Genomic DNA, 11818 nt, shown 5'->3' on the forward strand with positions numbered 1-11818 from the left:
GTACAATGCAGCTTTCACAGCAGAGGCTTTGCTTCTCTGCTCTCAACTGTCAGTTACCCACTGCTGCACTACGTAACATGCACAACTTCCCCAACTCCCCAGTCTTCATGTGTGATACATACATCTAAGCAAATAGATTGCATTTAAACACACAGCACATCAGGTACTGAGCACAATATCAACTCTAAAAATGTTTTACCTCACCTTGTACCACCTTCATTTGTGCCCAGCTACCCCCAGAAAGCCTTCAGAGACCCGAAGCCATTGGCTTTGTAAATACTTCCTACAGCAGCACAGTTTCAAAGACAACTTCCAGAAGTACAAAAACATCTCTACGTCAAACTGATTTTGACTACTACTTGTGGCAACACCACCACCAAACTAACAGGCTGGTCGTTTGCTGTTGTTACTCAGCTGCCTCCAGACACCACGTCCAGAAGTTGCTGCTGGTTCTACATACTTGTTGCATTATCAGGAAAGTGATGTGAGGAAACGGGAAAATTCGTGACAGGATGCCTCATTCATTTGGTCAAAAATGCTCAGATAGAGCAGGTAAAAGTTCAGCTATATTCCTCCTAACCAGAGCCTGATACTGAGTACCTTTTATTGTCCCCATGGCTGAAAACACACCACAAGCTTACAGCAAGGATTCACTACCACTTTACTGACCTTGCTACATCCACTGCCACTGAGCAAAATGGAGCTTTTCATTTTACTTCTCTTTTGATCATATTCTTAAAATCTGACCATTTTTCCAATCTTAAGATCAGAAATGAAAAGGAATTAATGATTTCTCAAATGCCGTACGGGGAATTCACGTTTCAGTTGCATCTTCGCTAGACACGTTACAAACTCTCAACCTCAACTCCAAGGCAGCTCCAAAACACCAAAGCAATCTGACACTGCTACCTTACCTGGAGAGAAGAAAAAAAGTCTGTGCATCTCCTTGAAAACATCTCATCGTATATGCATGTGTGCACAAAAGCAGCAAGAAAGAATACTTGGGGTTTTGAGGTCTCATTGTGATTAATGAAGCACTGACTAGAAGACAGGGCAAGGCACATGGAGGGCTGTCCAAAACTGGAGCCTGCAGTAGAACACAACACTGGAGTTTTCACCTCCAAGCTCCTCAGAGTTCGTGTCACTGTTTGTAAAAAAAACCTGGAAATAATCATTGCTGAAGGATTCAGGAAAATGCACAAAAAGGTCTGAAATCAATAACCAATTAACATTCTATTTCAAAGATAAGACATGTACAATGTCTTCTAGCAAACTACAGTTTAAGCTTTTTGCTGATTAAAATTGTTGTCTCTCATCCCCTATTCACCTTAAAATAGAGCATGCAGATCCCCTTTCCTTACTGAAGGTTCAAATCCACAGATTTGTGTTGAACCTTATTATAAAACACACTGAATTACCTTGTTGCTTCACAGAAGAAAAAATTAAACACCAAAACATCAAAGGCTCATTCACTGAGATGCTAGCGTACTTTGACAAGGATGTTCATTCTCATATTAAGTTAGACGAACAAAGATATACTCCCCTCACTGTCAGTGTCCACTTCTGACAAAACGTGACCAAAACGTGGAGTTCCACCCCCAGCCAACACAAACGTGCTGTCACTCTCCTACACCACAGCGCTAGTGAAGACATTCCCTTCCAACTAAGAAAGCCAGTCTGGTAACAGAGAGATCCTACTTGGCTTGCACCCCTGGCCTGCTCGCTGAGAGACACATTTAGCAGTCTTTTCCATTTCAGAGTGCTAGAACTAAGACCACCCTATCCCACAGTAACACCTTTGTCTCTTCCCATATCTACTCCCGCTAAAAGGCAAAAAGTCAAGGAGCATTTAAGTGTCTCAAGGATTGAGACCTATTGAATCCATAACGCGCATTTCTGTATCATTTCATGTTGTCATTTAGCTGTTTCTAGACTAAAAGAAAGCCTCTTCCTGGGAAATTTTTCTACTGTTTACATTTTAGTTATTTTATATGGAAGCTCAATAAAAAGCCGCGAAATACCCTCTAGGAATTTTTCATTACCTTGAAGCGTTCATCTGAACAATGCTTCTGTTTAAAAAGAAAAACAAACAACACAGAACTTTTATCATTTATAGCAGATTTTATATCTAGGAAATCTTCTATGGTTTGTAGCAGAGGAGGAGAAGATACGAGTCAGCACTACAGAGCTGCATGTTTGTGCCTTGCCTTCAACATATTCATGGGTCTCGGCTTTAAAAAAAGTCTGGAAAAAGAGTTCTTTGAGAACTCTCTGCTCACAGATGGACATCTTTATGAAATGATGCAATGTGGAATTCCCCCACTATGAGTAAATGCACGGCTAAATGCTCACTGCCAGGCAGTATTATTTGCTAAATGTCCAGGAAGGTTAAGCTTAGCAGAAAAGAAATAAATTAATTAAACATGTAAGGAAGTGACATTTCTGTGTTGGCACTTTCATGCCTCAGGAAAACTAAATTACAAAATGGGATTACATACTGTTTTGTAAACAGATCGAGGATGCTACAAATAAAAGTATCCCACAGTAACATTCCTGGTATCAATGTATCACTGCTAAAGCAGTCTACATTTTAACTTCATGAAAAGAAGTTGAAAATAACAGCATTCAAAACATGACTGCATTTTAAATCAAAAGGGATTTCAGGAACTCTTTTAGGGGTGTAGTAACAAAGTTAAGCAGAAGACCTTAATAAGTCTCACAATTAATAGCAACTTATGTCTTAAGAAAACCACAGAGCAGCAAGATACCTGCACTGTTTCATACTTTTAAATCATTATTCCTGGCATTCTAATTTTTATTTTTCCAAATTTTATTTGGAAACACATCAGCAGCTGGCAACCAAAGAGCTTTGCTAACTAGCAGGCTGCCTTCAACTCTCAAATCAGACGAGACGAATGTGTTCACATAGAAAGAAAATACCAGAAAGTTCAGAACAGAAAATGCAGAAGGAACTGTCTGTGCTGGTAAGCTTCCCAAACAGAGAAGAGAAAAAAAAAAAGCAGGAAGGAGTGAAAGAAAATGTTTTACACTAATTCACAAATGTCCGCTTTAAGATTACATTTACATTTCTCCTCTCACCTACTGTAGGTAAAGCTATCAAGGGCTTGCCCATATCTCACTAGTAGTTATGTTTTTATCAATTTTCCAAGCCAGATGCCTTGCACAGAGAGTGTTCAACACACAGGGCTCTGAAGCAACACTGGAATGCCTAGGAAATGCAACAACATGCTTTGAGGAAGCAAAGTCACCATCACCACTGTAGGGTTCCAGCCACTATCTGTATTCAAGACTGTGAACAAGAAGAACCAAGTCAAAACATGGTTTTGTCAGGAAGCGCAGAAGGAATCTTTGCTAACCACATTCCCAAGTCATGCTACAGCCCTGAGCACAGCACAACTTTGTTACAAGACAGTCGATACAACCAAACTGTTTTTAAGAAAATAGCTCAACTCATTATGAAACTGTAAATCATTATAACAGCGTAAGAACTTTCAGATGGCTCTCCAGTAATAAGAGAACAAAAACTAGATTTAATACATGAAAGAAGCTGCTGCATTTTTATAAAGCGTGAATTCATAGTGCTCAAACTTTCCAGGTCATTTGTACAAAACTGTGAGTCTTGTTGCAGGCAAGCATACGCTCACAAAGATGTTCTTCTCATCTCTTGACACTCTGGGAGAAAAAACAAAACCAAAACAAATCCCAAAACATTTCTTTTAACTCCCATTCCACAACGCCAAGGTTGACCAAACTGCTCTAAACATAACCAACTACCCGGCTACCCCACTGACCAAAAGACATTGGCCTCTACTGAGTGTTGCAGAAGAACCACCTGTTAAGCGTTCAAAAGAAGAGCAGAATGAAGAGTGTGATGAATGCTCCCCACTGGTGACGGATGGCAGGCACAACAGTGTAATTTAATTTTTCTATCTTTTTTCATTAGTTTGTGTCAGGATGAAAGCGTACCTAACAAAGGTTAGTTAGTTGGAAAGGGGGGGAAACGGCATTTATTGCAAATATGCAGGAAATAAGGGAATTCTATAGCAACATACACAGCACCGCTAGTTTTGCTAAAGGCAAGCAACTACAACAGAAGATAGGGATATATCCTGATGTATAGCTTTACGTTCTGTTTCTAAATGAGGCTGATACGGATAATGAAGCTGGATGCACCTACGGAGAAGTTTCAAGAGGTACATCCACAACGTTAAGAAAAACGTGGATTCCTGAACAACACAATGTCCACGTGTCCTAATTAATACTAGTGCAAGCATCTAGGAAATCATTTCCTGAAGGACTCAAAAGCCTTCACACACAGCTTCCCAAGCCCAGCAAAGTCTTTTGTATCCTGAGATGAACACTGAGCACAGGTTTATGGCAAACTCCGGGTAAGCAAGACTGCTGGTTTGATAAGCGATGTTCATGCTTACAAGGAAATTATATATATTATATATCTATTATATGCAGATAATAGTGTGTGTTAGGGGATGGTGGGGGTTTATTATGCTTTGTTTTAATGGTGCTTCAAGGAAAAAAACAAAACCAGTAATGCACAACTGTAGTCATTTACAGATGAGGCTAACCTGCTCAGCATGTTATCAAAATATGCCCATAGTTGTTGCATCTATTAGGATGTACAGAATAGCATCTCTGAAAAGGAATAATAGCACTAGCGATAGACAAAGCACTGCCTAACACAGCAGTACTTATTTCAAATACCTGAAATAAGTTCAGAACAAATTTCTAAACCAGAGAGGGAAGAGCAGAAATATTTCCAATGGAACTTCAGTAAGTAATCAATATTACCAATGCACAGCTGAAAGAAACACAACTTCATCACCATTTAAAATAAATCGTTCACACAAACAAGTAACTGAAGTCCTCCTTACATAACTTCATTCATATTGGAAAGTCCTACACTAGTTTCTATTTCAAATTTAAGATGCTTTGGAACAAAGGCACTACAGGTACCTTTATTTTCTTACACACCTAGGTACTCATTCACTATTTTGGTTTGTTCTGACTCTCATTTGCAAAAATTCCAGCATACAAAGTAAAACAGATAAAGCTAGAGGTGTGCATTTAGAATACAGAAGTAAACCAATGCAACTACTCTGAATGTAAATGCATCACAACGTGAAAGAGAAAACATTTATATTAGAGTGATTGTGTGCTACAGATAGAAAAACAGTAAACAGCTTTGCTACCACTGTCCTTATCGATTACCACCTCCAGATGTAGTCTTCCTGTCAATTAATTCAATGGGCAGAAGTATCATCACAAGGGCAAATTCAGCAGGGCATGAAACAGCACCCTGGAAAGACTAAGACAGAAGCTCCCCAGAAGAAGTATCATTAAGAAAATCTACACAAAAACGCAAGCAGAGAAGTACAGAAGATACTGAAGGGAGGGAAAGTTACTATGATACAGCCTTGCTTGTTTATTTTTAGCTGTATTTCCCCTCAAAAAAAAAAAATCATGCTGATGCATGAGTTTCTTACACTGCAGCTTTATGATTATGTTTATGGGTTTTTTGTTGTTCAAATCTATTGTTAAGCATCACTGTAGTCCAGGGGATTGCAACAGTGCAGTCAATGCACGCACTCTACATTCTTCCCCCAAATTCCTGAAATTCACCGGTGTACTCTGTTGGTTGAGGGAGTAAATGTTACTTCAACTCAGAATCAAAACCATTACATTAAAAAAACAAAACAAAACCAAAACAACAAAAATTGACATGACTGAGATTTTGTTGAAACAAAAGGGTTACTTGCTCAGGAACATTTATGGTGGGGAGTCCAACCAATGTCTCAAAGCAGAACCGTAAGAGATCAAGAACAAAGTTAGCTGCCTAGAGATTTCAGCCACACTTAATATTCCTCAGTAGAGACACCATTTGAATTCTATCATCAGTACAGGCCGGTTCTCCAGAAACCCATCGCTAAGCCCCATAACAGCTTTAACATCCATCTGCTGGGCATTTGAGAAACCTGCTGGAAAACACACATCACCTGTCTGTCATAACGAGTGTTGCAACAGTGTACTTAATACCCAATTCAACAGCTTTCCAAAAAATACAGGCCCCCGTTCTGCAAGTAGGTCAGCAAAAGTGGGCCTTGTGCTGGCCCCGAGCCTGTGACTTCAGAGAGTCTCTGTGCTGATAGCAACGTCCAACGATACGAATGTAACTGTGGAGCTTTGAGTATAAATCCAGTCGTACAGAAAGCACACAAACAGCTAGGCCTAGGAATCCCTTGAATATTTTAATTAGAATATTTCCTTCTTTTCTTCCTTCACGACTCCCCTTCTGTACAGTTGTTGTACACCAGCAAAATACTTGACCTCCGAAGGAGCAACCTGAAAATTAAATATGGCACCTTAAAGCCCACCTCAATGCTTCTGCCTTTCTCCACGAGAGGAGACCCGTTTAGGGATGAAAGGAATCATTTCCCAAAGCCATACGTACAGTATACAAACAATGCCCCACACCGAGTGGGCCGGCACGCATTAACGGGGCCGCGGCCAACGCACAAAAACCCGACAACTCATCAGCCTGGCGAAACGCTGGGTTTGTCTTGAGGACAATAAGAGAGACTGCGGCCAACCTGCACCTCGGACAGGGGAGAGGGTGGTATTTCCTAAAATAAACCGCAGCATCGAGCCCTGAGCCGTAAGTTTGAGGAGGAGCAGCGGAGCAAACTGGAGGAAGAAGACACAAAAAGCCACCAGCGCTTTTCGCGCATCCAAATCGGCTCGCTGGAAGCCGGGCCTAGAGGAGTGGCCTACGCGTTAATCATGTTTACAGCGGGCGTGAATGAGCCGGGGCTGGCGTTTTTCATTGAGGCTGTCGGAAAAGCGCCTCGCCGGGGCCTGACTGCCAGGCGTCGCCCGGGCCTACGCGGCTCCAATCACTCCACCTCAGTAATGGCGTTCGGTGCGCAGGGAAGCGAGCGGCAGGGGTGCAGCGCCGCGGGGAGCCGCCGGGCCCCGCTCGCCCGGGGGAGGCCGGGAGGGGCCCCCGAGGGCGGCGGGGCGGGGAGCGCTTCCCCCCGCCGGCAGCCGGCGAGAGAGAGGATGAGGAGCCGTCAGCCATTTTCCCTCGCCCTCCAAAACACCGCCCGCCGCCCGTTATCTCCCCCCCCGCGCCGCTCGTCCCCGCCGAGCCCCGTCCCCGGCGCGCGGGGGGGAGGGGAGGGGAGGGGGGAGAGAGCGCCCCGTCCGCGCCCGCAGCCCTCCGCCTCGGCCTCGCAGCCTCGGCCTCCTCAGCCCCGCCCGGGCCCGGCGCTCCGCCACTCACCCCCGCACGGCGTCCCCTCGTCCCGCGGCCCGGAGCGCTGCCGGCTGCTGCCGAAGGAGCGCGGCCGGGGGCTGCCTCATGCCCGGCACGGTCTCATGGCAGGCCCCGCGCTCCGGGCGTGCGGCCGGCCGGCTGAGGGGGCGGCTCCGCTTCCCCGCTCCCCGGGCGCTGCGACGGGCGGGAGGGAAGGAGGAAGGACGAAGAGCGAAGCCTCCGCCGCCGCCCGCGCTTCGGATCCCGGCACCCGGCCGCTCCGCTCTCCGCGCCGCCGAGGCGTTTTTCCTGCGTCACCAGCTCCTGCCCGGCGGCGGCCCTGCGCTCCGGCTCCGGCTGGGGCTTGGCTGGGGCCTGCACGCTCCGCCCCGTCCGGGCAGCGGGCGCTCGAGGGGGAGGGGGTGCACACGCAGCCGGGGCCTGCGGCCTGCGGGGCTGGGCTGCGCGCGGGGGCAGGGAGGGAGGAAGGCAGGAGGAAGGAAGGCGGCGGCGGAGGGGCCGGGCCGGGCGGCGGAGCGCTGCGCGCTGACGGCTCCGTACGCGGGGGAGGGGATGAGAGGGGGAGGGCGCGAGGCGAGACGCGGCGGCGGCGCCCGAGTCTCGCGGGGCCCTGGCCAAGATGGCGGAGCTGGGCCCGGCCTGAGCGCGGCGCCGAGGGCTCCGCCGTACCGCTCCCGCCCCCGAGCCCCGCGCCTGTCAGTCACACCGCCCGCCCCCAGCCCTGCGCGCGCGGGGGGAGCTGCGCGCCGGCGGTTTCACGTCCGTTGGGCTCGAGCGGTCTCCATTGTGACCGGCGGGCGGACCGCGCGAGACCCGGATGATGACGTCACGCGGCCGCTCGCTCTCTCTCAGTTCCCTTCCTCGCTGCTGCTGCTGCCGCCCGGCGGGGGCGGCGTCTCCCTTGGGCCCGGCGGAGCGGCCGCGGGACGGCGGCACAAAGCGCGGGGGCGGCGCGCTGCCCGGCGGGAGGGTGGTGCGCTTAGGCCTCGGTAGGCCGCAGGGCCGGCACCTAGAGAGGGGGGCGCGAGCGCTGTGAGAAGGCAGAGCTACGCACGTACGGCTCCGTCAGAGAGCCAGGCCGTTAGAAGCACGGTGCTTTACGCGGCCTTTAGGGAGACAAAACCTTTAAACGTAAGGAATGACGCCTTGTGACAGGTCAGAAGGTCGGCAGACGCGGGGAACTTGCTCTCCGAGTACCTGGAGCCGTGCTTGGTTTTATCTGACTTTTTTATCCTCTGTACTGCAAGGTCAAAGTCTCATTTGAACAACATCATTCAAGAATTTCAGAGCAGGAAGTGGAGGATCCAGTCTCCAGCTGAAAACGCAGGAGGAATTTAGGTCGCCGGGTTGGAATTTGCTCACAGGCTTGGTAACAGCCTTCGCTCTGTGCGCAGCGTTTATCTGCTGGACCTCACCGTGACAAAGACCAAAATATGGCTGGTCATGGTCATAGAATCGTATCAGAGAATCATAGAATGGCCTGGGTTGAGAAGGACCACAATGATCATGTAGTTTCAACCCCCTTGCTACGTGTAGGGTTGCCAACCACTATACCAGGCTGCCCAGAGCCACATCCAGCCTGGCCTTGAATGCCTCCGGGGATGGGGAGGGAGTGTCTGCTGTAAAAAGCCAGAGCTCAAAGCTAGCAGTGATACGTCCTGTTATTTCCTCTTTTAACAAAGTGAGGGTTAGCTGGGTTTTGCTAATCGCTGGGATTATTTGGGAAGGAAACCTGAAGTACGTCTTTGCATTAACCCCTCTGACAAAACGGTGCAGCTCCTTCACTGCTGTCCAAATGCAACAGTTTGCATGCTGAAAGAGGGGTTGTGTGTGCATTTTACTCACCAACAATACAGACAAGCCACAACTGGTGAAAATCTGTGTCAGTGTAAGCTTATTGTGTTCAGTTTAGAAATATGTGTAATCACAGAAATAGCAGCCTTTTCATCTCAGCGATTTTCATGCCTACGAGCGTATTCTTGTGGCCTCCTTGCTCCTTTTCTTTGCTCCTTGCTAATTACTTTGGGCTTTCCTTCCTATTTCCAATTTATCCATTGCGCTCTCCTGGGAAATGCTTAAAATCATTGCGCCTGTAATACTTGTGATGTTCCTTGCCTCAGTGCTCTCCCTGCAGCTCCTGACTGATGACTGACAGCGGTATGGCTGCACCTCCAGTGGTTTCAGTTGTATGTTGTTTGACACGTCTCAGTCCTTAAAAAATAAATCGCTCTGGTTTCCGATGCTCCTTTCTTTTTATTGTGTTAAGTAGCTCCCTTTTAGTGACACACCAAGTACTATGTGCCTTCTCACTGTTATGGCTTTTTTGGCAGAGCCGAATGACACGTCAGTGGAATTTTATAATGTGGGCAATTGTCCACCAAGAAATTGACTGTCTGTTCACATAAAACTCAACAAAAAGAACAGAAGCAATACTGGTGCAACTTGTAGCAAGTACTCCCTCTCGAAAGGCTCTTTCAGCCAAGAGGAGGAGTGGAAGCTTTGTTTAATTGAAACCTTAGGTTTGGAACAAACTGAGTACTAATTGCTCCTCAGCTTCCCGGGACCTTGGTGAAATTTTTCTTCTTTTAGATTCCACTTCTTGTACAATTTGCGGAAACTGCAATACTTCATATAACGAGATAGAAATGGTGTGTTTGATGGGGGGAACAGAACTACGCATGACTATTACTTCGTGTTTATTCTCTTACTTTTGTATTTGACCTCCATTCTGTTGTAAAATTGTATTCTGAAGCATGTTGACAGAGCAGTATTTGCTTGTAGCCGTGCTAATCAAAGGTCACGGGTAGGCTGAAGTAGACAGCTATTTATGGCACCAAATAAAAGAAGATATTGGGACGGCGATGGCACTTTGTGTCTGCTAAATGAGGCCTCCTGGCCTCTGGCTCGCAAGCCAGAATGCCCACCTAGCACTGCTCACACCACTCCAAAGGGATCGCCTCAGCTCAGCTTATATGGCGCTGTTTGGTCTCTGGAAAGTATTCTCACTTTTTTTTTTTCCCTCCTGGTGCTGCAAATGTATGTTACCACTTTATCTCTGTGGAGCAACTATGGAAACAAAAAGATATGCGTGAGAGGAAACTGCTGATTAAAGAGTATCCATGGCATGAAGGCAGAAGTTAGTAGGCACGCACTAAACTCCCCAATTGTTCTCAGATAGGTGTCCACGCAGAGAACTATGACAGAAAAAATGTATTTTTCGGTAGTCATTCTGCTTGCTTTCCCTTTGTGCACAACCTTTGCTATGATTAGAAATGCTTTCACAACATTCTTAGGGGAAATGTGGGGAACTAAAATGTTTCCCTGCAGGCTTTCCAGCTCTGCTATTGCAGCCAGCCTTATCAAATAAAAAGTGAAACTAGTCACAAGCAAGCTGGTGGTGTTAATCATTAGCTAACCCAAAGAAATTTAAAAGAAAGCCGAGAAGGACTGAGTCAGAATGTAGAAAATCTCTGTGCTAATAGTTGCATTTGTTCCCAGTTCTTAAACTCTAATTAACGCTGTGCTGCTTCACAGACAAAACACACAGAATTGCTCAAGCATATCTTATGCTAGGAGCAGAAAAGAACAATAACATGTAAGAGAAAGCAGATTTTGACCACAGAACGATAAAATATCTTTTGTTTCTTCAGGTTCAGCCCCCCTAAGCGCTGCATTATGTAATATCTACTGAACTTCAGAAAACAACATGGGCAGTGCAGCAGACAAGGAAATAAAATGCTGCTTGAAAACCGAAGAACCACTCCTTGGATGTTAAGATTTATTTAAAGGATCACATCAAGGATCAATCGTGCAATATTTTCAGTACTTTTTGTCCCAGCCCAACAAATCACTTCAGCAGAAGAGTAGCACTGTTGGTTACGTAATTTTTCATTGACTTATTTAAGCCTGCATGCAAGTGCAGGTAAGGAAAATAATGACTCACTCTTGCCCAAGTCTTTGCTTTAGGCAGCATGTATATTGTACAGAGTTGTGGAAATAATGATGTGCCTTGCACATACAAAATTAACATTCAAAGTTAGGGAAAAAAAAGAAATTCTTATAGAAGTAATGTATCAAGAGGCTATAAAAACTGTTCTGGAGTTATATTTCTTTTCTTTTACATATAAAGGTCAAGGTTGGATATTTCCTCTTAGTCTCTATGGAGGCAACCGCTGCAATTACTGTTCCTAACATCAATAAACAGCTTCTCTTCATGTTCACAACTTCTCATTTTTCTACTTTTGATTTCTGGTTGCATGAGATGTTAACAGCCATGTTGCAATGAGATTTATGCCACATTCTAGGGAGTTAAACCCAGTTTCTGCTGTGCACTTATGATTATAAAGGAATGCACATTTAGGTAAAAGTCATAGATATTTGGTAAGAAAAAGATTTGGTAAGGAGCCTTGGTCTCTTAAGCTGAAGGAAGAATGGTGCTCATTATGAATGGTCCTTATAATAAGAAAAATATGGTCTGATAATTTCTTGTCCAAGAGAGTGGCCAAG

General features: G+C 45.9%; 2 protein-coding genes across 6 annotated transcripts in view; one reads left to right on the top strand and one right to left on the bottom strand.

Annotated features, from left to right (window-relative positions):
• USP9Y (ubiquitin specific peptidase 9, Y-linked) overlaps nt 1–7661 on the bottom strand; it is a 98429-nt gene extending 90768 nt beyond the window's left edge. For 4 of the 5 annotated variants that reach the window (XM_015301738.4, XM_015301733.4, XM_040665015.2 and 1 more), the window contains exon 1: nt 7319–7661. The gene's annotated coding sequence lies outside the window, so the exon portion shown is untranslated. Of the gene's footprint in view, nt 1–914; nt 6379–7318 lie in introns of all 5 variants that reach the window. The other variant, XM_046911562.1, reaches the window with a different exon arrangement.
• LOC112532721 (translation initiation factor IF-2) lies at nt 7397–9552 on the top strand. Its single transcript, XM_025152023.2, has one exon. The coding sequence runs from the start codon at nt 7397–7399 to the stop codon at nt 8303–8305; it is 909 nt and encodes a 302-aa protein (XP_025007791.2). The 3' UTR covers nt 8306–9552.
• The last annotated feature ends 2266 nt before the right edge of the window (nt 9553–11818 follow it).

Source organism: Gallus gallus, chromosome 1 (assembly GCF_016699485.2).
Source record: "Gallus gallus isolate bGalGal1 chromosome 1, bGalGal1.mat.broiler.GRCg7b, whole genome shotgun sequence".
NCBI lineage: Eukaryota > Metazoa > Chordata > Aves > Galliformes > Phasianidae > Gallus > Gallus gallus.